Raw genomic sequence first — 27,878 nt, forward strand, 5'->3', positions numbered from 1 at the left:
CAATTTTATCTCTCTTTTTGCTGCAACAGTCTTCTGTCGAAGACTACTATGCCATCAAGTAGTCCTTCGAGAGTACGATTGATCAAACCAATAGGAAACTTATATAGCGCTAACTACTGTTCTTTAACTGAAGCTCTTAACTGCTCTTCCTCTGGTCTAAAATAATCCATGAGGAGAGTTATATACTTAGCACGTACCTCTAAATTTAGCTGCTGCCATTTGGCTAATAAATCAGAGTGCTGCATACCGTAGGTTGGCATCTTTAACACTCTGAGACCTCTCAGTATAATTTTCCTGGAGAGTATGCATGTATTTTACAACAGACATTAAGCCAATTATGGATATTATTAGGAAGAATTGGCATGTTTTGACCACTGATTCAGAGGTTAAGAAAGTGGTAGGGGACAACCCTAGCATTACGTTTAAGAATAAACGTAATTTGAAGAGAATATTATGCCATCCTAGAGATAGGAGTGAATCCCCTGAATGTATAAAACGTACCCACCCCTGTGGTAACTGTAATTTTTGTGAATATTTGGATACCACAGGAGGTTTTTGTACACCCTGATACAGGTCAACACTTCCATTTTGAAGTTAGTGCAAACTGCAGAACATCTCATGTGGTCTATTTGGCTAAGTGTGTGACCTGTGGGTCATTTTATGTCGGGAAGACAGGCTGTTCAGAGATAGCATTAGGGAACATGTTTATAATATTAGAGTTAGAACATCAACTAATGCCCTTTCTAAGCATGTCATAGCAGAGTGGGATTAACACACTTTTAGATTCTTAGTAATGGATCTGGTTAAACCCACTATACGGGACGGTAGTATACAGAATTTAACTGAGAGTAAGGAAGTCAGGTGGATTCTAAGGCTTAGGACAGATAGGGGTATGGGCTTGAACGAGAGAGCCTCTATTAAGCCCATGCTAAAGTCCAGGAGACTAAATGTAAAATGGTCTCGGGATTAATTGTTGTTCCCTATATTTGTTGAAGAATCTGCATAGATATATATATATATATATATATATATATATATATAATTTTTTTTAATTGATTTCTATATGATTTTTATTTTTGTGCATATTTATTATACTTGTCTTTATAGTTGTAATCCTAGTTAACAGTGTTGGAGTGTGTATCACGTTTTGTGATTTTACTTTAAATTAGTACATGAGTGTGGTTTAACACAAGCTGATTGGTTCATGCATACTATTTAAATGTGTTTAGACCAGTATTTGTTTGAAGGTCTAAAGAAGCTCCTATGTGAAAGTGCTTGCCAGTTTTGAAGTGAAATAGAATTCTTTTTATTTATGGTGGACTTATTTTATGGACTGCATGGTTTGTGGACTGCTCTGTTGTTGATTTTACTCATTATCTCAGTAAAGTGTTTTAGTAATGCCGCTGTGGTACGGCGGTAGCGTTGTTACCTCACAGCAAGAGGTTCTCCCGTTCGATTCTCAGCGTGGCTTGGGAGTGCGTTCTGTGTGGAGTCTGCATGTCCTCCCTGTGGTTGGGTAGCATTCAAAAGACATGCGTGCATAAATGGGTGTGCCTTCGTTGAAGGTTGGGCATCGAGCTGGCACCTCGGCATTTTGTAAAAATCTACTGCCAATCATTAGCGGACCGGAGTTCCGCTATGGCGACCCCTTACCGGGAAAAAGCCGAAAGACAAACATCTCAGTAAAGTGTTTTCCCTTGTCATTTGTTTGCCTGATGTACTTTACTTTATTGTCACCTTCATTTGGTATGTTCTTTCATGTTGCAGATTGAGATATTTGCTAAATTATTCTTTCCTGTAACATGTAACCACTAATTTATATTTCTAAATGTCAATTTTTTTTAATCTTGTGCAGAATGTGTATATTCTGTTTTATTAGTTTGGATGTTAATTAAACCACACTACCTTGAAACAACTCGAGTGTCTCCAACCTTTCTTTTCTTTAGTCTAGGACTTCCAGTAGTGTATGACTCGGAACATTGCTTTCCATGCATGCAGTGGATCATTTAAGTTGTATCAAAACAATGTAAGTTCTGTCAAGGAAAACAAATCTGCCAAGTTGTTTGTATTCTTTAGCTGTCTACATTATTCTTAATGACATACATGATATACTCTTTAGGTTCATAGGTTGGTACTAGGCTAACTATCATTACGGCCCTTACAAGCCTAGCCCTGTACCACAAACCCATTGGGATCCCTAGTGTCATGGGTGTCTACTGGGGGAGGCACATTAGCAGGGAGGTAATTAGATTTGTGGAGGCGGGTAGTTAGGATAATTTCTTAATTAACAGCCTCTGTCCTTAAGGGACATGGGGGGGTGGGCAGAGCAGGAGTAAATTTGCAATTTCCTATCCAGCCGACAATGTTTCATTTGAATAGAGTCAGGGATGAAGTCTGCTTTACATGGATGTGGAGTCTATTCCATAGTGTTTAGAACCGTTGCGACATGCATGTATCCTCCAGCATGTTTTGTTAATATCACAAGCAGAGTTCAGAACCATGTGTCTAGTGTTTTTGATGCTCTTTGTTTTGTGCATGTGCAACAGATCCATTTGGGTGGGTATGAGGAAGCCCTGTAAGCTAGGCAAAGATCCCATCTCAGCAACCTGTAGGAAACTGAATACAGAGACGGAGCCTTTAGGTGATCAGTATAGGCAGGGTATGCATGACCTGAATTTTCATGGTAAGAAACCTTTGCGGACGTTCCAACTGTTGCAAGTGCCTGGTTAGGTACATACCAAAGGTGGGCATTGTACTTAATGATAGGTCTAATAAGGGCCGAGTAGAGTGGTACTATAACTTTCTTGAACCTGGCTGATATACCCTTGCATATAAGTGAGGTGACATAGAATCATTTTTTTTAGTTTCTTAGTTTCCTTGGTACTTTTCCGTTAAACTCCTACCACGCGTTTTCAGTCCCAGATCGGCATGTCTCATCTTATTCCCTAGTGAGCTGTGCAGATCTTTCAGACCCGTGGACTGAAAGAATAAATATATGTTTTATTTGGATGTTGTCAATATTACACTTAATAAACAATGTTTTGTTACAGTCTGCATAATCAATGAATTACTTCAGAACTGATACAGTATATGTTCATCCCAGTCCAAGAGAGTGAAGAAAATAACAAGACTGAATCTGACTGCTACAAGAACGAGCCCCATATCCCATCAACAAGGAATGTCCCTCCTAATGGGGTACAGTTGAAATGCTTGTCAGAAGCTGAAATTTGTAGATGCTGGAACATTTTCATTTTGCAGACGTTACGTATGACAAATGCTTTTTGATCAGGTTTCACAGACTGCTGATACCTGAATGATTCCAGCAATCATGCACGTGTATGCTAATAAATCAACATTATTAGGTGCTGACTAGGCAGAGCCAGGGTCGTTTCGAAAAAGGCAACCTTGTACTACAGATGTTATGCAATAAAAGCAGTCAATTGGAGTTCAGGTTAAAGTTTTCAACGAGTGCAACATTTTTCAACATTAATACATATTTAGAAACAACGTGTTTGTCTTAGTGTTATCAACAGCATATCTAAGTACTGCTTGCATAATTATGATAAAGAAGCCCAGAAAGGAATTACTGAAAAGATCAATAATGATCAGATACCAGCAGCCATTAACACCCCCCCCTCCAAAAATAACAATTCCCAACCTGTTAGAGCAATAATTTTTGGCACAGCCAAAAATAAGGTGAGACACTGCGATCTGACTGGGACCGAAAATGCATGGTAGGGGTTTAACTGAAAAGTACCGTTTCCTTTTTGTCAAAGGCCAAATAAATTGCTGTCTACATGTGTTCCCAGATCTCTTACTACTGGGTTGACTCTTAGGGGTGTTTATTGATGGAGTTATTAATGAGGGTTGACATTTTCCCAAAGGACATTATAGTGCATTTTGTAGCACGAGTATTAGGTCATGGCTTCAGCACCAATCATTTGTCTGTGTTTAAATCCTCTTGCAAGATGATGGTGTCTTGGAGATAGTTTATAGAAGCTCCCAGTTTACAGTCCTCTTTAAACTTGGTGAACCAGAGGCCTTGAATGTTAGCCTTGACTTCCAAGAATTAGATGCCAAACAGAAGCAGGCCCAGCATGTGCCCTGGAGTACTCTGATGGTGATCAGTGTCTTGGTGAGGGTGGTCTCACTGATCCTGATTTGTTGGGTCCTGTCCGTGAGCCAACTGGCAATTCAGTGAGTTATGTAGGGATTTAAGCCTAGCTCAGACGGCTTGTTAACAATGCCCTTTGGATTATTTTAGAAAGTCCGCAGTATGCTGTAGTTTACCCTCATCCATTGCATTACTGACCCACTCAAAGAAGTGCCCAGGTTAAGTAGGCATAACCTTCTCTTCAAACCAGATTGGGGTGGGTTCAGTGTCTTTATTTATCCTTTCCATGATTCAGTTGACTGTCCTTAGCCTGTGAGGCTGTCCTGACCTTGTAATTGGCCTTGTTGGAGGCATCTTAGTCTCAAGTTTAGTTGTATAAGAGAGCACTTGTCTTTAAGGGAGTTTCCCTTCCTGATTTTGGCCATAATTTTTTTTCTTCTTTTATTATATATCTTGTTTAGGTGAGGATTCCACCAGTGGGGTTTGTTTTTGTGTTCTTTTGGTTTATTTCTTGTAGGAATGGTGGCCTCTGTGTATGTTGTATAGGGACTCTGAATAATTCTGCATAGGTAACTTGGGGGGGGGGGGGGGGGTTAGGGGATCCTTGAATTTTGAAAAGCTGTCACTTAATAGGATGCAGTTTGTCATAGAGTAGTTCCTTACTGTTACTAGTTTAGCATGTTTTTTGGGTTGATTTTTATTTCAGAGGAGACAGCTTTGTGATCCAACCTTAGTAGTGAGGATGTGACATTGTGGTACAACACTGTCCCATGTTGATGAGTAGCAGATCCAGTATGTTTGATTCTGTGGTTGGAGCATGCGTGATCTGTTAGTGTATTTGTGTTAATGTCCAGGAAACGTACCTGTAAGTTTGGGGCAGTATAAGTTTCCCAGTTTATAGAAGGGTAGTCACCCATGACTAGGGTATTTGGTTGGATATTGAGCGCATCTAGTAGGTTTAAATAGGAGTGAAGAAATTCTGTTGACATAGATTAGGACCTGTAACCAGCCATGAAATGGTGAGAGACCTGATCTGTGATGACTCGCCCATGGATGAGCTCCATGGTATCATTCTATTTAATCAGCCAGAAGGTATGTTGTTGCTCATGTAAATGGAGACACCTCCAAATTTAGCCCCAATATGTGCTACTGTTGGTCTAAATATGTGACAGGCGGTGTAGCCTTGAACTGCCAAAGTACTTTCTACAGCTTTAAATTCGGTCTCCTGGCACAGATGTCTACTTCCTCTAGAGTGAGTAGGGCTTGAAAGGGTGTAGATTTTAGTTTTCTAGCATTGAACAGTAACACATTAAGGTTGCTTGGAAACTTTCACTATGCTGGCAGTTGTCTTTTTGACATTGCCTAAAAGAGGCTCTAAGGGGTGGATAAAGTTTGAGCCGATATCTGAAAACATAGGGGGATAGGTGCAGCCCATCCTTGGCATAGCAAAATGGTCTACTTGGGACAAGTGCAGCCCATTCTTGGCAAAGCAACATGGTCTGTTGACTATGTCCTCCCATGCTGACAGGTATTGGATCCCCCTAGAGTGACAATAGAAACAAAACCAGTTATTAAAATCCATCATTTTAAGTTCATACTGTGGCATCATCCTTGGTGAGGGTAGAATGCTTCTCAATGCAAGGCTCGCACCTATCTGTGACATGCATTCTGAGATCCATTACATCAATTCATATACTCCAGTGAAGTACAACTCTGTTCACTTACACCCACATGGACAATAATAGAATCATATTAGTACCTGGGGTGCAGTGACTTGAGTGCGTGATATTGCGGATCCTGTCTCCAGTTATGCAACTAACCTTTATCATCTTGTCTAACTGGGTGCGTGGGACATCTGTGTGTCGCAAAATGGAGTCCCCAATAACAGGAGTATTAGGTAAAGTATATGCTTGCCCTATTGGGCTTTGCTCTCAGGGTACCATTTGTTGTAGGCTTATTGTGAGATGTCTGGTGCTGCTTTTGGTGTGTGTTAGTGATTGCTGAGGAGCAGTGGAGATCTTTGATATTTGGAAGTTTTTTAAGCATCTCAGTGTAAAACAATCTGTATGTGTGGTGAGCTGTATGTGTGAGGGATGTTGTGTGGGTATTCTTGACACCCTCATTTGTATACAAGATTTTTGCCTGCAAGAAAGTTGTGTGTTTACATCTCTCACATACGGTATTATTTTCTTTAAGGAATGGCTAGATTTCTAATGACATGAGACCATTGCTACATTGCTTTAGGATGCCCAAATCTACCAAGCTAGTTACAGAGACATTAGGAAGTTGCATATTCATATTGTCCAGTCCTGTAATAGGGTGGGCTGTTTAGGGTTACTGATTGATTGGGTTTTAACAGGAGTCTCCTAGGGCAATTTCTGGGATGAAGGGCGAGATATGTAGTGCTAAGGTATGGTAGTGCTATTCGATGCATAAGCTAGCTGCTCTAAGCTCAATTCCACCCAGTGCCATGCTGTTGAACAGGTTTCAGACCAACTCCTAACTTTACAGAAAAGTTTTACTGAATAGGCATTTGCTACTGTACAGGGCACAAATAACCACCTCTGCACAGTGGTCAGCTGCACACAAGCTTACCTGCTTTATAGCAGAGGGAAAAAAAAGCTTGAAAACTACAAACTTGCGTGCTTTATAGCAGAGGAAAAAAGCTTGAAAACTGCCTCTTATGCCCTCTATCCAATAAGCGACCACACTTTGATTTCCCCTGAAGTGTTTCTCAACCCAGAGAAACTAGGCAAATACCTTTTGCCACAAGATGGATGATCCTAGAATTTCTTACAGCAAAACTCTCTCTCAAGTGCAGATTAAACAACAAACTACCAAACATGTTAATCCCTGGCTAATTCACCCTTCTGCAAGGTAATTTGAAAACAAACAGAACAAGAAAAGCCAGCAAACAGAAAAATAAAGATTTTGACCTCAAAATGAAATAAATGTTCTAAAAACAGTAGTGATCACTGTATAAATCAAGCACAAATGCAGTAAATGAAAACAAATGTTCTTATCCTAGCCTTATATGGCTCTGGATGCAGTTGAAACACACGGAAAGCATTGCTGAGTTCTAGGGAAATCAGCAGATAGTTTGCAAACTTGCCTAATTTATAGCAGACAAAAAAGCTTGAAAACTGACTCCTGTGCATTTAAGCCAATAAATGACCACATTTTGAACTCCCTGTGGTGCCCCCAACTCAGAGAGACCAGATAAACACATTTTGCCACAACATGGATGAGCCTGGAATTTCTTAATGTAAAAGCACTGCAAAAGTAGTTCAAGTGCAGATTAAACAACAAGCTACCAAATGGCTAAGTCCCTGGCTAATTTGCCTTTCTACAAGACTATTTAGACGCAACCAAACTAGAAAAGCAAATGAAGATGACTGTTCTTGTTTTTATGATTTTATTAATTGGATTAATTTTTTTCTGTTAGGCTTTATTACTGTGCTGTAATGTGTATTTTGGGGATCATTTTCCCCAGATACCTATATATATAAATAAATGGGTGTGCCCAATAGGGATAAACTGGTCAGCAGATTAGCACATTGATGTCCTTCGACCAAAGAATGTACCACTGATTATTTACAAATGTGGCTGTGTTAAAGACTATTTAAATTTAAGGTTCCTTCATGCATTGCGCAACGTCATTCCCGGGGAAACATTTGACCCACAGTATAAACCACTGGTTACCACAGTCAGCTGCAAGCAATAGTCAGAGAACATTCTAAGCTAATAGAGATTAAGCTGAAGACCTGGATGTTGACTGGAGAGAGCACAGGGACTCGAGGAATTGCTCAAGGCTGTAGCACCTAAAGGAGAAGTAGTAATGATTGAAGTTTAATGGTAGTGCTTCAAAACAGCATGTGTGAGAACTATAGAAGAGATATCCAGCCATATGTGACAAAAGGAGATACAACCAGCTCAGCTAGCTGGAATTTTGTAAATGATTGTGTAATTGGTGAGTATCAAAATGATTTATACAAGATGTTTGTGTTACAAATGTATTAGAACTGTATGTCATGTGTGTATTTGCAAAGTGCTGTGTTTGAAATGTAACCACAGTGTGCCCTACTGGAAGAGAACACAAATGTACATGCACTATTGTAACTGTTTAAATGTGTATATTTTAGCAGTGGAAACTGGAGTCCAGGAGGATAACCTCAGTCCAGCAAACTTTAGGAAAATATCTGAAATTAAATTACTTTATAGGACGCAATAAAGACGCATGCTCTCAAGCTTTCAGTGCAGCTAGAAACAGAGTCTGTGCTAGGAAGCTTTCTGTATTGTCCTTGGAGTGAAGTAATTGCTACTTTTGAAGCATGAAGGAATGTAATTGCTTTATGACTTCCTGCATCTGCCAACAATCTGAAGAAAATCCCATGTCTGTGTATTTTTACAGGTATATATTAAATGTTGTCAGCTTCTAGCAATGGGAGTTTTGGCCTGGGAACTAGAAGTCAGATGACCAAAAGCTGTCATTCTGCAAGCTATCCCACCAGTAATATTTTAGATATTTATTTGAGAAGTCTCTTGGTGAGAGAAAGCATTCTGTAATCCATCTTGGACTTGAAAAGAGCACCCTTTCACCACACATCTGTCTTGTTCTAATGAAGTAAGTTTCTAGGGAACAGTAATTATCTTAGATAGTCAGGAATATAGTAAAGCTTAGTTTAAATGTTTTTCTTTATTTGTGTGAGCCTGTACTGCAATGTTGTTTTAAATATTTCCTGTGGGTTTGAACTCTCATGTCACTGTGAATATATGCTTAGTATTGTCTTGTTATTTTATTATTTGCTATTAAGTATATTTAAACTGTTTATTGTGGCTGATCTGTGTAGAGATATTTTATGTTTTGAGAATTCTTGCATATTTACTTGGTGATATTGTGTGGGCCACTCCTAATAGCCTTGCTCTTGGTCAAACTACCATTTGTATTAATATTGCACTGTAAGATTGGACACCCTTTGTTAAGGACCCTTAAAGTAGCTGATAAGAAGTGACTGGTGGCAGTGGAAAATACCTTATAGTCTGGGCAGAAGGAGGCATAGCTAGTAAATCTGTGCCAGCTTTTCACAGGGTGTGTGTGTGTGTGTGTGTGTGTGTGTGTGTGTGTGTGTGTGTGTGTGTGTGTGTGTGTGTGTGTGTGTGAAACAAACCTCAGTGTGTGTATGTAAGCTACTTGAGCAGGAACATGAAGCACTGCTTGGACAGAGAGGGTGCTGGAAGTTTTGGCTTGGTCACTCAGCTGAAATCTCAACTCTATAGCTATGCCATTGGGGAGTCTTACTGGGGATCTAGAGGAAGAGAGAGAAACCAGCCCCGGACTGACTGTGATCTCTGTGTGCTCTTAAGGGAAATTGCACTTGATGCAGAGAGCTGCATCTGGAAATACTGTGTGTACCTGTTATCCTCCCATTGTGAATGTCCCCCACTGTTGCCAGTGGTGAGGAATGAGGCTCCTCACTTGCTGGTCCAGTGGTGGGCCATCACACCATATATGAAAATAAGATGCATAAGGAAAGTTAGTGGTGGAATGCAGAAGTCCAGGACGTCATCAAAAGAAAGGAGTGCAAGAAAAAAAGAGAGAGAGAAAACAGACCAGACTAAGAAGGAATACTGGTCGGCTAAGGGAGGAGTTGCATTAGCAAAGAGCAAGGCATCAGAGGCACTATACCATCTTTTGGAAAGTGACTTGGTAGATGATACAAAGAAACGCAGGTTGCAAGGCAAGACAGATAGAGAACATAGACACCCTTCTTGAGGGATGCCAGCAGCAACCTGTTCACCAGTCCACTGGGCATCAAAGGCAGAGAGGAGTATTATTTTCAGCAGCTTCTAAATGAAGAAAACCCACAGAAGCTGTTACTGTGCCAGACACAACCAACAATGAAAGAAGAGGAGGAGCCCATCATAGAAGAATTAAGAGCAGCACTAAGAAAATGAGGTCACATCAGACAGGTATGACCAAGATGTTTGAGATGTGGAGAAATGGCTTCTGAGAGTGCTCATAAGCAGTATGGAGAGAGAGGCGTATTCCTTATGACTGGAAAATAAGTATACTAGTGTCGGTGTATTGGAACAAATGGGACATCCACAACTGTGGGCAGTACCCAGTTATCAAACTCATGTCACGGCATGAAAGTTTTGGAGAGGGTGATTGATGAACAAATATGCAGAGGAGTAAGATGGGAGATGAGCAGTCGTGATTCTGATCAGAGTATAGCACAACCTACCTGATGTTTGCAGTGAGACAGATAGTTAAGAAGCTAGAGGGAGAAAGTGTCCAGCTGTGCATTCATAGACTTGAATAAAGCATTTGTCACGGTCCCAAGAAAGCTGATCTTGTGGTGGTTCAGAGTCCTATAAACATTGGTAGAATTAGTACAGAGTATGTACAAGGACCCAATGACTCGAGGATCGAACAGTGTTTGATCTCACAGAGAAGTTTCTAATGGAAGTGGTGTGCATCAGGGTCCAGATCTGAGCCCACTGTTCATACTGGTAATGGACTCCATTAGCAAATGGCTCAAATGGGAAGATCAACAAAGTTGCTGTATGCAGAAGATGTGACATTAGACAGATTTTGAGCACGAACTTGTGCAAAGGAATGAGGGAATGAAATGCAAAACTAGCCAAGTTGGTTGTAATCGTAGCAAATGGGGGAAGTCAGAAGAAGCTGAGAATTGAGGTAGAAAGGGAAACAGTGGCAGAGGTTTACAGCTTTAAGTATCCATGAGGAGAAGGGAAGTCTGAGGAGTTCAAAGCTAGAATCAGAGGGCTGGCCCCAACTTGTACAGTATGTTGGGATAGTGTATAATAGAAGAATGCCAAAGAAGCTGAAATGTAAGGTGTACAAAACAGTAGTTCAACTAGTGCTTACTGTATGGTACAGAAATCTGGGAAGTAAAGCCAGACCAATTAAGTTAGAGGTGATGGAGATAAATTGCTTGAGATGGGTGGTAGGTGCACGCTGTCAGACAGATGAAGAAATGAGGACATCGGATGGCTCTGTATTGAAATGTGGAGACTCTAAATGCTGAGGGGAAAAAACGAATGCCTGGAGAATAGAGAATCTTAAAAATCATTCTTCTTCTCTAAACATCTTTTTGCAGTGGGGCAAGTGTCACACCCCAGAACATTTATATACATCAAGATATTCTGAGAAATGGTATTTCAAATTTAGTTTATGGCAAGTTCAATTTTTCAACCATTCATTCCCTGTATATCAGCACTCGCTGTAGTGGGTGCCAACATTTCAAATGATTGCACATCAGAAAAGCCAAAGTAGCTCCAGTTGCAGAGAAGGTCAACGAGATCAGTAGAGAACACTTGTCCATCTACCTACCCAACTGAATAAACTAATTGAAACTTCAATAAGGCATTTTTATTCTTCTCGCTGGGAAGATTTCAGAGAGAGAGAGTCTGCTGGATCTACACCAACTAAAGTAATTTTATTTGGACTAATCCTGTGTACCATTTCTTGTTGGTCCTATCACCCTCTAGGTCACAGGTGGGATACCAGACCTGACTTGAGCTTTCCAGACCATCTCTGTTTTATGGACTAAGGTGTTATGCAACATGTATGGAAACATTCCTTTAGAAAGGATAAACATGGCATACAGAAAGTCACCCTCAAGCAAGGAGTGAAAACCATAATTCGTAACAGCCTTTGCAGATTGGTTGTAGGCACTGCAGTCTTTCCATTTTGTCTGTCTTGTAATGTGCAGATAACCACAGTGGAAGGCAAACAAGACTTCACTGTAGCTATTAACAGCTAATAAATAGCTTCATTGTAGCTATTAGTAGTACTGATATCAGAAATGCTTATGGTGACTGTTCCCTTGCAATGTGGAGCTTAAGCTGATAATGATGCATATAATTTATTTCCTACAAACAGGATTGTTCAAAAGAATGTTAGCATAGATCTGAGTCGTAACATTTGGCAGTTTAATCTTACTGTGTATATACAGCTGAAATAAACCCCTCTTTCTAAAAACTGTGGCCATGTTTTATTGTAACATATCTTTCAAATCAGTAATGCCATATTTTGTATAACTGCATTTTATTTTATTGTAATATGTACAGCATGCCTCCTTTAAGCCTTCCTTATGGTAAATTGGGACTCTGTAGATTAATGGGTGCATAGATAATTACTAGGCTAATGACCACAGGGACCTTTTTAAGCATAGCAATGAATCCCAAATCTCTGACAAGTTCTGTTACCCTTGATAATTGTAAGCAGGAGCCTGGAAGACGAACCATTTACAAGACTGCCTGTGTTCATTAGAGACATGGGTGCCAAACCAGGGATGAATTTCCTGTTAGCCATCCAGTGTCCAAGTTGCACCTGAATTGTGTTAGGGAGGAATTCTGCTTCATATGAGCGGGGAGTCTGTTCCAGAGAAGTAGTCATCTTTGGAATACATAAGTGTCTGTCCACCAGGTCCTATTTATATCACAGGCAATGTTTAAGTCTTTTAGAACAGGTAATTCTGGTACTGTTTGATTTGTAAATATGTAGTGGGGGGGGGGCATCAGGGTAGGGTCTGCATTGTATGCCAGCCACAGATCTCCCTTTAGCAACGTGTAGGAGACAGAATACAGGGATAGATCCTTGAGACTGTCTGAATAGGGCATGTTGCTTACACCCTGTATTCTTTTAGTAAGGAATGTCTGTGGACATTCCAGTTGTTGGATTTGCCTCTATAAAGGGGCATTATACTCCATGATAGGTCTGATGAATGCTGAATTCAGTAGAACAATGACTTCACTGGAACTAGAATGCCATAACTTTGTAAACTGCACAACACAGAATGATTTCCTCACTAATCCAGACACATGATGGTTAAAGGCTAGATTACTGTCTGTATCCCAATAGGTTCATAGGTTCATACTAGGCTATCTGCCCTAGGGCATTTATAAGCCTAGCCAGAATGTGTTTGGCTTTCGCCACCCATTTTAAATTAATTTTGCTATGCCCTTTTTTTGAGGTTAGTATACTGTGCCTCTGTCTAACAGTGACACAGAAGTGATACCTGGGGTAAACCTACGATCTCCCATCCACTCATCAAGATTCCTCTTGAAGAGAGTCAATGAGGGAATCTGCCTAACCTGGACTGGGATTTTATTCCAGAGTGAAGGGAGCCTCTGGGTTATGAATCTGTCCCTCCAGCATGTCCTATTTATTTCAGTGCTGAGGTTCAAGTCTCTTGAGCGTGTAGCTCAATGGGATTTGGATTTTCTGAGGTGCAGCATGTCCATTAATTCCGGGTTGGACATGGCTTTATACGTCCGGCACAGATCGCCTCTGAACAGGCGGTATGCCACTGAGTAGAGCTGGAGTTTCTTTAACCGGGCAGCATATGGCATCTGTTTGAGCCCTTTGATCCTCTTGGTGAGGTACTTTTGGGGTCTTTCCAGTTGCTGCAGGTGTCTGGTAAGGTACATCCCAAAAGGGGCATTGTACTCAATTATGAGCCTGATGAGGGATGAGTAAAGAGGCACGATGACCTCCCCTAATCTAGATGTGAATCCCTTCATGATTAGGTGGGCTATATAAAATGTTTTTCCTAACCACTTTGGCCACGTGGTTGTCAAATGAGAGATTGCTATCAACTTGGGTCCCCAGGTCCCCAATTACTTCTTCGGTATTTAATGGATTACCACCTATGTGGTAATTTGCGGGCAATTTGTTTTTGCCAAAGGGGATGACTATACACTTTTTGGCGTTTACTTGAGGCCATTGCTCTGGCACCAGTTGTCTGTTTCTATGAGGCCCTTTTGGAGGATGCTTGTGTCGGCTGGAGAGTTGATTATGGCGCCCAGTTTGCAGTCATTTGCGAACTTGGTCAGCCACAGTCCTTCCGTGTTGGCTTGTACCTCCAAGAAATATATACCGAACAAGAGAGGTCCCAGGACTGAGCCTTGTGGGATGCCACTTGTAACTGGTTTGGAGTCTGACATGGCTCCAGCAATTCTAACCATGTGGGTTCTGTCCTTGAGCCAGTTTGCAACCCATCTAGTGACATAGGGGTTTATATTTAAGCTGGTGAGCTTATCTATAATGCCCGAGTGGGGTATTGTATCGAAGGCTTTTGCGAGGTCCAGGTAGGTTGTGTGGACCACCTTCCCCTCGTCAACGGCCTTGGTGACTGTTTCAAAGAAATCAACCAGGTTTAAGAGGCAGGATCTGCCCCTAACAAAGCCGAACTGAGTAGGATCCAGTGTCTGTAGGTCCCCAATATCTTTATTTGAGGTCCATGATGATCCTTTCCATAGCTTTGCAGACCAAGCTAGTTAGGCTTATGGGGCGATAGTTTCCAGGATCCGTTGAGGCACCACCTTTGTGGAGAGGGACCACAGTTGCTGTACGCCACTCTTTGGGTACATATCCTGTAGTAAGGCTGAGATTGAACAGTAGTTTTATGTTTGGGTTTAGCTCTTCTTGGAGTTCATGTAGGACACAGCCTGGGACACCGTCTGGTCCCATTGATGCTGTGTTTTTTGCTTTGGAGAGGGCGGCTCTTACCTGAACATCTGAGATGTCAGGGGGGCAGCACTCTGCTGGGACAGATATTTGCCCTTTTGGTGGGGAGGTGGGGGAGAAGTTTGCGCTGAACCTGTCAGCTAGGATGTTGGCAATGTCTGTGGGTTCGGTGTATTTTTTGTCATTTTGGACTAATTCTGAGCATATCTGGGAATTACCACCCAGGTTCCTAACATAACTAAAGAAAGCCTTGTGAATATCCTTAGTGTCCTGTGCAATTTTTCTCTCGAAGCTGGCCTTAGACGATTTTATGAGTGCCCGTAGTTTTTTGCTAATACTGATCAGAGATGCCTTCCCTTTTTGGAATTTTGCTCTATCATTTAGTAGCTTCCTCCTTCTATTGTATAGTTTGTTTATGGCTGGGGTCCACCAGACAGGACGTCTGCCTTTGGAGGATTGGGTCTTGGTTTTATTTGGAATCGCATGATCCATGCATTCCTGAAGGTGTTCATAGAATGCGTTTATAAAGGATTCTGCGGTCTGGGCCGTATTTTCCACAGGCCCGGGGGCTTTGAAGGATTCCACCTCGGTTTTGAGGAGTGTGAAATTTGCTTTAGAGAAGTTTTTCACTGTGGTTTTCTGGGCAGGGGGTGGGGTCGGGATGTGAATATCCAGTGATATTAGTTTATGGTCTGATCTTACCAGTGAGGGAAACACTTCTGGTCTGGAGCATAGAGTCCCCATGTTGGTGATGATCAGGTCCAGTATGTTTTCCCCTCTTGTGGGAGTGGTAACAAGTTGTTCCATAACATTTGAGTTTATAAATTCTAGGAACCTTTGGGCTAGGGTGTTGGAGCTAGAGTAATGCTCCCAGTCTATGTTTGGGTAGTTGAAGTCGTCCAATATAATGGTGTTTGGAGAAACCTTCATATTTTCCAGTGTTCTCAGGAAGGCCGAATGGGGTTCCTGGGTTAGGGAGGGTGGTCTGTAGCAGGCTATAAACTGGAAGGCAGTTTTACCCACTGTTAGTTGCACATGGATAGTCTCTGATGCTTCGTGCTGTGCCACCAACCTGGAGGTGTGGGTATCTTTGACGAATATTGATACTCCCCCTCCTTTTGTGGGTCGGTCCAAGTTTTGGGGCCGAAAAGCATGGTAAGAGGTATAACCTGGTAGTGCTGGGGTGCTCTCGGAAGCCTTGAACCAGGTTTCAGATTACTGCACAGATATTGATGTTCTCCATGCTAAGGAGAGTTTCGAGTGCGTGCATCTTGAGGTTTAGACTTCTGGCGTTGAGTAGCATTACTCTTAGTTTCTTATCCCTTGTGATACCTATGGAGGTGGGTTTGTCTTTTGAGCCTTGCCTAAAAAAGGCACTATGGGGGTAGCAAGAGTCTTTGCCAATATCCGAAAGCCCAGGGGTGGCAGGTGCAAGCCGTCCCTAGTGAAGCATCGTGGCTTGTCGAGCATGTCATGTCCCTGACTACTGGATCAGCTCTTAGGGGAGTGTTGTCATTCCTCTGTCATTACTGATAATTTCCATAGTAATTGTTTCCATGGCTTTGCATATGAGTGCATATCAGAATAGTGAAACTTATGGATCTGTAGTTTCCAGGGTCTGTAGATGGCCCACATTTGTGCAGGGCATGACTGTTGCTGTTCTCCATTCATGAGGCATAAAGCCTGTTTGAAGGCTGCAGTTAAATAGCAATTCTTGTGGGCCTGATGGGTCATGTTTCATGCTATTTAGAAGACATCCTTGGATATTGTCTGGGTCCACTGATGCAGTTTTCTTGGACTTGGAACATTCAGGACCTGTTCCCTAGTGATAGTAGTGGGAGTTGTATTTCATGGTATTTCCGGAGGGGAGGTTTAGGGGGAGAGAGGGGTAAAGTTAGAGCTGAATTTGTTGGCCAGCAGGTTTGCTGTATCTTCTGGTTTAATGTAGGTGGCTCCATTAACAGAGAGATTCACACCAAGTTGTATATTGCCTCTGAGGTTGCAGACATAGCTAAATAATGTCTTGTGGTTGTCCTTGTTCTGGGAGGCTGAATTTACCTCAAATTTGGCTTTGGCAGACTTTTTGTCCACTGAGTTGTTTAGTTTGAGAATTTTTTTCCTGTTGGTTGCTACACCTCCTAATTTTTGCCATGATGTTCTTCCTTCTGTTATACAACTTACTAATGATGTGATTCCACCAAGGGTGGCTTGTTTTATTGAGTTAGTTCTGTACATCCTGGTGGGTACAGTTGCCCCTATGCAGTTAACGTGCTTCTATAGTGTTTCCTCTGAACAGTTCCACCTAGGCAGCAGTGTTCTCAGGGTTTGTGGGGGCTTGAAATTTTGCCAGGGTATCACTTAGTAGAAGAAAGTTAGCCTTTGAGTAGTTCTGGAACATCCCAGGGTTAACTGGAGTTTTGTTTTTTTATTTTTACTTCAAAGGAGACCATTTTCTGCTCTGACTTTACCAAGTAAGACATTACACTAGAGGGTGCACAGCACTCTCCCATATTAGTGAGGACCAGATGCAGCATGTTTGCACCCCTGGTTGGCTTATTGACATCTGATCCAGGGAGTTTGTGTTTGCAAACTCCAGAATCTCTGTGCCTGCATGTTTGGTGTCATATATGATTCCCAGTTAATAGTAGGATACAGCCTCTAGCTCAGTTTCTTCAAGTGTGGCTTATCCCTTTGTTCATAAGGTACTATAATGGGAGACGATTATAAGCTTGCTACCCTGGGTATCAGAGCAGAGTTTAGTGACTGTTACACTGAAGTTCTTTCTTTATAGTAACAGTGTTTTTGTACAAAGGATTCTATAACTAATGTAATGAAAACTTTGGTATTTACTGCTAAGTGAGTAAACTAAGTTGAGATTAATCCAGTGTAACTAAAGGGACACTGCCCTATCAACTGCATTAATTGGTTGTTATAAAAGTAAAGTCTTTAAATGCACAGTAAGTTTGCAGTCATTCTTTGAATCAAATCACTGTAAAAACTAAGCAGAAGCTGAGCTGATAGCAATTAGCCATGACCCGTATGTCCAGAATGTAGTCTGTGGTCACATTTCATTCGTCCTTTGATACCACTTTTTCCAGTTTAGGATCAAAGAATGAAATAGAGAGACTGTTCTTCATGAATGGACATAAGGCAGAGAAATAAATCCTGGATAAGATGTCAAGTCTGTCACAGAATGCACAGATGCATGAGAGACAGATGCACACTCATACACCCTGTCTGTGGGCAGTTTGGAGAACTACCAATCCATCTGCAGGGGCTGTGTATTTGGGATATTGGAAGAAACTGTGACCACTGTTAGTCAGTCTGAGTGAACATACAGGTTTTTGCACAGAAGGCCTTCTTGCCAATAGCTAAACTGGAGAGCCAAGCACCATAGGCAGCAAAGGTAATCACTAACCACTGTGCCCCCTCAAATAACAGTTTTGAAGTAAAATTGTGCTGTATGTAATCTGCATTGGCATTCCAGTAAACTGAACAGAAAATAATCTTGCCTTATGTGTGCGGAATTTAAGTGCATGGAGCTACATTTACTGATTGGTGACATGGGCTACTTGACAGTTCTATGGTCTGATTTAACAAAGTAATGCAGTAATTCCAAAGACCAATTTCAGTCATTGCCAGGTGCAGAGCAAAAAAGATGAGGGGTCCAACAAGCAAAGCACAGAAAAATGGAGAACTTAATAGAAGGGAACATTGTATATTTGTTCATACAGTTAAACACTGTTAGAGAGCCAGCAGTATTATTTCAAGTGTTAGGGAAAATGGAGAGTAATCAATATTATTGGTAAAATTGTGTACAGTGAAGTTTAACAGAGGTGTATTCTGTCTGTAGAAGGCAAATTCAAGCATTTGTAAATGCCAGATGTTAGCTGTCAAAGTCCTGGCAGTACTGCATTAGGAAGCTGTAAAGCAATGAGATGGAATTGGATTGTATTCTTGGTGTAGTTTTATAAACAAGAGGAATGTGTCACTTCATTTAAAATGTGTATTATCTGTTGGTGCTCTGTTTAATGTGGAATTAGCAAATATTAGAATGTTTTTGCTTGACTGTTGCTATTCTGTGTCAGGTAGAATTAATTTAGATGGGGAGTTGTGCTGCTCATGATAAAATATTATTACACTACAGAACCTACAGATCTGTTTGAAGGCTGTTTTAATTGTAGTGCACTGAGTGCTGTCATTTTAATTGACAAATGCTGTTTTTAGTTGCCTGATATTGAAAAGTTGCACCTGTATGCAAGAAAGATTAATGTTTCACTTTGTTACATGTTTGCAAATACTATTTCTAATTTTGTTCAGTGAGAAAGCAGCATGGTTTTGACTTATGGATGCTATTTTGTGAAATTGGTTCATAGGTTCGTACTAGGCTATCTGCCCTAGGGCATCCACAAGCCTAGCCAGAGTGTGTGTGGCTTTCACCACCCCTTAGGATGAGAATACGCCCATTTAGGTTTTAGTTTACTGTGCCTCTGTCTAGTAGTGACACAGAGATGACCCCCGAGGTAAACCTACGATCTCCCATCCACTCGTCAAGATTTCTCTTGAATAGGGTTAGTGAGGGGCTCTGCCTAACATGGACTGGGATTCAGTTCCAGAGTGTAGGGAGCCTCTGGGTTATGAATCTGTCCCTCCAGCACGTCCTATTTATCTCTGTGTTGAGGTTCAAGTCTCTTGCTCTCGTGGCTCTGATGGATTTGGATTTTCTGAGGTGGAGCATGTCCATTAATTCCGGAATGGACATGGGCCTTGTACGTCAGGCACACATCACCTCTGAGTAGGCGGTATGCGACTGAATAGAGCTGGAGTTTCTTCAGCCGGGCAGCATATGACATATGTTTGAGACCCTTTATCCTCTTGGTGAGGAACTTTTGGGGTCTTTCCAACTGCTGCAGGTGTCAGGTAAGATACATCCCAAATGGGGCATTGTACTCAATCATTGGCCTGATAAGAGAAGAGTACAGGGGCACAATGACCTCTCTTGATCTAGATGTGAATCCCTTCATGATAAGGTGGGAAATATAGAAGGTCTTCCTAACCACTTTGGCAATGTGAGTGTCAAATATCTTAATTGATGCCAGCCATGCATTGAGAGTAATTTAAGTTAAGTTGTACATGTTAAATTAATATGTATTGGTTTCAACTTGAGTGTTCATTCTCTGATATAGCTAATACTTGTTTTGTTTAATTGGGAAGCAACACAACACAGCACAACATGATTTTACATAATTCTGTGATGACAGTGTGTGCAAATATTTGTCGTAGTGTTTTTAATGTGAAAGCAACATAGAGTAACACTGTTTTGATCAACAAGCAGTATCCTGTGATGACCAATAATGAAGTTATGGCCAAATGAGAAAGAGGAATTTTGCAAAGAGGACTATTTTTATGTTTTGTGAGTTATCATTTGGTGTAGTTTTCAGTGAGAAAGCACCATAAAGCAGCATGGCTTTGACTGATGGATGCTATTTTTTTGTAGTTCATAAATACAATTCTTACAAGATGCCAAACATGCATTGAGAGTGGTTAAATTTGCACACATGAAATTAATATGTACTGTTTTTCACTTGTCTGTTCATTCCTTCTCTGATACCAAGACAAGTGTTGTAGGGGATTCAGAGCCTGCAGTAGTATTTGATAGACTTGTGTGCAGATGGGTGCACACTGCATGAGCATCTGCAGGCAAATTGGAGGATTACCAGTTTTCCTGCAGCATGTCTGTTGGGATGTCAGAGGAATCTGGAAAACCTACCAAAAAATAAATGTATGCAAAGAAGACATGCAGACTCCTTACAGAAGACACACTAGCCATGAATCAAACTGATGAGCAGCCAAGTCATGTGAGATAGCAATCCTAACCAACATTCCGTTTCTGCAACTGCAGTTTATTGATTCCACCTAAGTAGTCACTTAACTCTCTCTACTTTTTGTCAATAAATAGTTGAAGCATTGTAGTATTGCTGCGGCATCTCTTTTTTGGCATTGTTAGTGGATTCTAGTATTTTGTAAGGATGATAATTTGCCAATTGCTGTCATTGAAGAAGACTGGGTGCTCACTGCCACAGTCAGTGATATGACATGCAGGTAATTTAGGTGAAGGAAAACTGTAACCAAGTACTTTCCCAGTAAAAGGAAAAAAATACTTCAGTCCACTGGGCATATCCACCGTTCTACCTTTATAAGTGTGAGGTATAGTGATGCAGCTTGTCATCTTGGCAGTAGGTGAGAATTTCCATGATGTTTGTTGGGAGGGTTCTACATATAGGGGAGTCTCCCTGTGCAGCATTCCTTCCTACAGATATAGAAATAGTCCTAACATCTGCCTTTGCACTGCAACATACCTTTAGGTGGTATGTAGCATGTCCATTGAACAAAATGTCTTCCCCTTGCCTTGCATTTTTAAAATAAATGGCAACCACTGGTTTCCCTACTTTATCCACGTTTTCATTTCAAGTCAGTTATGTCTTTACCAACTGTCATAGCCCAAAACTTGTCACATGACCACAACCACTTATTCCCATTGCAGGCAGTATCACATTGCGATTGGTCCTATGCCTGTAAATCACACTGTTACCTTCCTTAGACATTATAGTTAAAAATTGCTATAGAGGTTCCTCCATGTTTTTCTTCTAACATAGTCTGATACCTTTGTTAGTGCATGCATAACTGTCTCATTTATCATATTGGAAATCCGCAAACTGTACTGCAGATGTGTACATTTTCTTATGTAAACATGCAGCCCAGGAATTTGAACATGATCTGACATGATGTAAAATTGAAGCCATCAAAATAGTCTTTCCAGAGGTCTATCTCTGTCATAATGTTTCAGACTGTGACAGGTTCCCAACTCATTTCCACTCTTGTAGTTTCCGTTATGGTTTTATGCAGCATAGGATTAGATTTAAACCATACAATGCCATCCTTCCTACTTTATATTGTTCATTGTATCTGAGTCCCACTGTATAGGTCTATGAAAATGGAAAGAACAAGTTCTGGTTACTTTTCCAATTCTGACTTGTGTGCTGTACTGACCCATTAACTGTTTGCAATTCAAAACAGGGGACTGGACGTTTTAATGTAGGCAGTTGTTGTTTTGCATGGTTTGACAATGCTGCCTTCTGGTTTTAAACTGGGAAAACTCCTTATCTGATTTACTTGATATGATTTTGAAGTTATTTCTCTCATTCCATGGCATTTTGTAATGAAAACAGTTATGGATTAGATTATGTAGCAGAACCTTAGTTAAGCATGTTTGCATTCCAAGAAATGAAATCACTTATTCTTTCAACAGTGGGCCATTTTGCCCCAGCTTTGCCACTGATGTAGTTGTGCTGCATTGCACCCTGTGGACTTAGCTAGCAAATGGTACAGATTCTGTTGAGCATACTGATGTACAAAGTGCCAGTTCTACCCCTCGGTCTCTTTTTACACAAGAATTCTGAAAAAAGACAAACATAATGGGAGGACAAAGTCCCAAAATCATGGACTGATTTTAAGCTATTGATCTTGCATACTTGGTTGATAGAATAAAATGTTTTGTGTTAACGTGTTTTTCTGAGTGATATAAAGTCTGAAACGCAAAAGTCTCATTAGTGATCTCAGTCCTGAGTAATTTGTTAGAAACTGCAAGTTTTTGAGTAACAGAACAAAAACGGACAAAAATCTGAATAGCTGCTAAATTTTAATCAGTTGAGAGATATGGGCATCAGAATACACAGTTGCTGTCTTGCGACAGTCATTTTCCTGTTTGAAAATCTTACTATATGCCCTGTCATCTCTATTTCTACACTGTTTTTTTACAGGAGGGCACCTTTTCTGGGAGGCTTTTTGTATAAAGTGCCATTACCTTTCGAGTTCATAGTCTAGATGGAGAGGATATATTTATCTTAGAAGAAACTTGCAGCTTACTAGGGAGGCGACATTGTTTCCTTTGCAACTAATAAGGACTACCTGTGTATTGCACCACTGTAGAAGAGAATTTGGCATACTTATTCTTTAACTTGTTACCACAGTAACTGATCACTGAAAAAGTACTTACAGGTTTACACCAGAGTATGTAGCAGCTGAGCAGCAGAAATTCGTAATTGCCTGTCCTTGATAAAATGATTGTTAGGAGCAATAAAGATCAAGTAACTGATGTTTACATTTTAGGAGGATGTGGCGCTATGTATGAAATCCATGTAATATCTGAAGAATTTAAAGGAAAAAGAATTGTTCAGCAGCACCAAATGATAAATCAGGTTAGTGTATTATGAATCTCCTTTGTAGTTCTGTCTCTTTTCTGTAAAATGAGTGTTCATTGGAAGCATCCTTTTTACAAGTGCAAAATACTGAAACAGTCCTTCCATGGAATTATGGCTACAAATGGTCTTTGCTTTTATGAAAGTTTCCAGTACTGCACCATTATTCTGAACTCTAAATGAATTCATAATGTGGTTTTCTAACCCTGGTACTATGGCTTTGAACTGGTACTGAAGCAGATTAACTCAGTGTCTTTAGTGGGAGAACTTTGAGGTTTCTCATTCCCTCAGAAAATACTATGAGCTGTTACAGAAGGAATTTGCCATAAGCTTCATCCATTCCTCCAGTTCTGTCAGCTTTGGAGCGTAGGTGTGTTGATAGGATGTGTGAAGAAACTGAAAACATTGTCCTCTGTGTTAGCATGTCTGCCAGGAGATTAGTTTATATTCTAAGATTAACTTGTATTGTATGCCAACATGTCTAATTGTGGAAATGGAAATACGTTTTTAAAATGTTGCATATCTCCCTGTTTATACAAAATGTTTAAAGAATCTGTCAGTGTTTTGATACATTTCTAATTGCACGTTTGTGAGTAATAGGGTGGCCTAATGGTTAAGGTGTTTGCCTTACAAACACAAGGTGCAGGGTTTGAGTCTCACAAAGGATAATTGATTAGGCTTAAAAAATTCTTGCAAGGGCAGTTATCTTAGTACTAATCTATGAACCTATGAACCTATATTCTAAAGTAAAGAAAAACTGCCTGGAGAATCGGATGAACAGTGAGTGATGTCATTCTAAAGTATGGTTGCTAGGTGATTATTTGAGCAGCTGATTGACAGGGAAAAAAACTTTTTTCAAAACGGCTGACTTGTTGTTTTTAAATAAGGCAGTTGAAACTGTTGGGACTTTTTAGTCTGATCAGTTTGTGAAAAGCTGCAATTAATGAAGAGTTGCTGTCAGTTCCAGTGCTATGCAGAAGATACCCATAAAAAGGACTCACCAGAACTTGTAAGCCTGCCTTTGCCTTGCTGTTATGTTTTAGACTAGATCAGGGACAGTATTCTCTAGTTAGATTAGGAAAGTTTAGTTATTTAGTTAGTTTTTCTAAGATGATGGACTTCTACTGTTTAATATTATATTTCTGGTGATTGAATTCTGGTGTTTATTGAAGCTTAATGATTTACATTCTTGTAATAATTTTACATATTGTTATTTATTTAGCATTTGTTTACAGGGAAAGTCTGACTTGGAATGAGACAATTTTCAGTGGAGGCCCAAGGAGAAATGCTGCAGATGCATGCCTTTGTAATGTGGGAGGAAACTGGAGCACCCAGAGAAAACCCACATGAACACAGGGAGAATATGTAGACTCCGCACAGAAGGCACCCCAGCTGAAAATTGAACCGGAGAACCTCTCGCTGTGAGATGACAATGCAAACCACTGCCCCATCCATATTATTAAATGCTTTTCCATTACTTTACATTGCGGCTGGACAGTCAGTGTGTTCTTTAGCGATTAGAGAGTGCTTATACCTGTTTGATACTCCCTAGGTCACCTTGAATGCCTGGCTGCTTCTGGTCATAGCTATCATTTTTATATTTAATTTTTAATAATTGATCATTCTTTGAAGGGCGTGTAGACCTGTCTTACTCTGGTGTCAGCCTTACCATTTGTATTGGAGAGAGGACACAGCTGGAAATCTGTCAGGCTTCCTGTAAGTGTTTGAGTGTCTGAGATTTGGGTTTAGTTTGAGCGTGAGTGAGTCAGAGGTCTTAAGCTGCAACACCTTGCTCTAAAGTATATGATAAGGGATTACATTTGGGATGGACAGAGGTATATAGTCCAATCCCAGGAACATGGAGTGTGTTTGTTGTGCTGTTAAGGGAAATTATGTAATTTTACACTTTTGCTCTGGTGTTTTCATTGACACAGCCACACTGGAGTCAGTGGTGAGGATTGAGGCTCCTTAATTACTGACCCGGGTTTTAAGTGGGGGAGGGGGGCATCACATTATTGTTGACAGTCCAATGAGATATTAGCCGGATGTCGTATTTTATTATTGGCAGTGGTGGGATTTTTAATTGGATCCCATTTGCCTTTGGGTAGTTGTCATTAAGGTGTGCACTCTTGACAGCCACAGGGTCAACATTCAGAATTTCAATCCACCACAGTTTTATTTATTTTTTAGTTACATAGTCAGGGATAGTCGGCAAGGATGTTGGAAGATTTTAGCAAGCTGACAAAGATAGAGTTGGCTAAGGAATGTGAAGCCAGAGGATTGGTGCATGCCAACCTGACCTAGGAAGCAATGATTTCAGCTTTGGTTGCAGCCACAGCTCAGATCAGCCGTTCAGAGGATATTCAGTTTGGTGTCTGTGATATGCAGCCTGCCGAGATGGGACAGTCCATTTTTTCTTCTGAGGACCTGATGATCTTTCTGGAGTTAGAGAGAGCTTGCACCTGGAGGCCAAACATCTTGAACTGGAATCAGCAGAGCGACTGTTGCATTTATAATTCGAGGACAACGAGAGACAGCATGAGGAGAATGAGACAGCACCTGCATGAAGTTGTACCTCTTACCCTTTGAGGGGGTCATTGAGGTAATGGAGACGGGAATAACCGGACACCAGAAGCTGTAAGGGTCAGTAAACTTTTCCTCAGTACAGGGATGGAGATGACTTTGATAGTTTTATTCATATCTTTGAGAGGGTATGTAGACAATATAATGATGACCGTGAGCTCTGGGCTTGGCTGCTGTCTCCTTTACTCCATGGTAAAGCTGTTCAGGCTGTAGCAAAGTTAAATGATGTAGATTGTTTGAATTATGACAAATTGAAATATTGCTTGTTTGACTGTTTTAATCTTAACATCTGAGGCATATAGAAAAAAAGTTTTATGAACATAGACACAAGGCAGATGAAAGTGTACGTGATTATATTGCTGACTTGCATACATACTTTCACAGATGGGTGAGTGGGAGTCAGGTCACCACTTTTGAGGGACTGGCAGTCCTTTTGGTAAGGGAACAAGCTCTCAATACTTTGCCTGATGACATGAGTCTGGTTCGCAGACAGTGAATGTCACCATGCAGAGGAGTTGGGGAGGAAAAGGGGATCTCTGCTTGGCAAGCAGAGCACCACTGAATAAGAAAGGGATACTTAGTGCTGCACATGGTCATAAGGGAACCTGTGGGCACAGTCTAAACCACTCTAACTCAGTACCCCAATTACAGGGGAAGCTACTAATCCAAGTGCATGGTTACGGATTATGTTTCAAGTGTAACCAGAGGGGAGACACAGCAGCCAAATGTCCACTGAGGCAAGGTGAGAAACAGAAGATCAGGGAGCCAGGAAGTGTGGATGAAAAACTGCTAGTGGTAAGTTGTTTAGAAACAACTGGGGTGCCTAATCAACAAAATGTATGTCCTATCTTAGTAGATGATAAACAGGTAACTGCTAAGAGGAGCACAGCTTCTAATATAACCATTGTGAGGCCTGCAGTGGTTAGAGAAAAGCAGTACTTGCTTGGGGGAGTCTGCTCCAGTCAGAGCATTGGAAGGGACCCTATTCCAATTACATTCGGCTAGGGTTCATATTGACTGTGAGTGTGGAAGAGGAAGCAAGCAAGTAGGTGTGTTCAAGGATATTCCTGCAGATGTCCTGATAGGGAATGACTTTGATTATGCAGTACCTCGTGGGCATGCAGTGACACACAGTCAGGCTTGGTGAAAGGCATACAGATCTGGTAGCCTGGGAGAGAAGCTGGGACTGGCATGGTGGCTGTTTCAGAGAAGGTGCTATCTGGTAGCAGCAAGTCTGAATGTGAGCCACAGCTGCTGGTGGGTACTGATGTCCCCTTGGAAACGGTGACTGTGAGGATGGAGGTGAGTGGTGGTACCCAGAGTTGATAGTAAGGTGCAGCTGTCGAAAGTGACTAGGCTTCCTGTCGAAAGGGAGCTGGGGAAGGTCACAAGGTAGAGTTAAGACAGGCTCAACTTATGGATCTGATGATGTTCTTCTTGTTTCACTGTTGCAGTCATTACCTGTGGGTTATTCCTGCTGTGGTAGCCCTCGGCCGGCCCGAATATCAGAGTCAATGTTTTTCTGCATCGGCTGCTGTTGCCTGTAGTCTGACATCAGGTCGTCAGTGCTGTAAAGCAAGGCAGCCGACGCCATTACATCAGTCTTTCTTGCCGGGGAGCCCGTAGCAGAAGCAATTTGCAAGTGTACCGGTCGGTCGCTACCAGAGTTTAAATTACAGCTGAAAAAATCTAAAGCTAAGTACCTCGTTGGGGATCCTTTTTTTCTTGCACTAACTGATGTCCAAAAAAGGTAACAATTGTCGCGATTGTGGAAAGCAGATCCCACACCAAGACATCCATTCATACTGCGTCACTTGTTTAGGCCCAGACCATGACGTCCCCCATTGCCAGTTCTGTGCCCTCTTTAATGCGAGAACCATTCGCTGTAGAGCTCTTATTGTAGACAGGTATTTTTGTCTTCCATCTTCACATTCCAAAATGGCGTCAAGTTGGCCAACAGTCCGTGGACATTCCGAAAAAACGCAGAGATAAAGATAGAGACAGACCACACAAGGCTAAGCGTTTTGACGACTCTACCTCTAAGGAGGTAGTCCGTTCTCCTGACTTCAGTGAGGCACTTTTGCAGTCCCTAATGCCCGATTCGATATCTATGCAGGCCTCTATCGAGACCCTTTGAGTCCAGTATGCCACAGAAATCTTCTTCCGAGCCTTTGGCTGTCTGCCTTGGTTGGGTCTGGAGCCGCGATGCAGGCACCGGCTTCCAAGGAGGCCTCTCGCACTACCGAATCTAGACAAAAACTGACGTCTTCCTGTCTGACTACCATTTCTCTCAGACCCATGTATACTCTTAACTCTAGTAGCCAGGCCACTCCTAGAAAATCTGCCTCTAGCCCCCATCATGCTCCTGGTCCACCTCCCCAAACACAAATGCTTGAAATGAAGGAGGATCTCATCTCCTTTATCA

At 41.3% G+C, this 27,878-nt stretch overlaps 1 protein-coding gene across 2 annotated transcripts in view; it reads left to right on the forward strand.

Annotated features, from left to right (window-relative positions):
- BOLA3 (bolA family member 3) overlaps positions 1 to 27,878 on the forward strand; it is a 448,482-nt gene that overhangs the window by 371,092 nt on the left and 49,512 nt on the right. For both annotated transcript variants that reach the window (XM_044081813.1, XR_006366077.1), the window contains exon 4: positions 22,782 to 22,870. In XM_044081813.1, coding sequence (XP_043937748.1) covers positions 22,782 to 22,870 — 89 coding nt within the window. The remainder of the gene's footprint in view (positions 1 to 22,781; positions 22,871 to 27,878) is intronic.

This window comes from Protopterus annectens, chromosome 8.part1 (genome assembly GCF_019279795.1).
Source record: "Protopterus annectens isolate FY-2018-M chromosome 8.part1, PAN1.0, whole genome shotgun sequence".
Classification (NCBI taxonomy): domain Eukaryota; kingdom Metazoa; phylum Chordata; order Ceratodontiformes; family Protopteridae; genus Protopterus; species Protopterus annectens.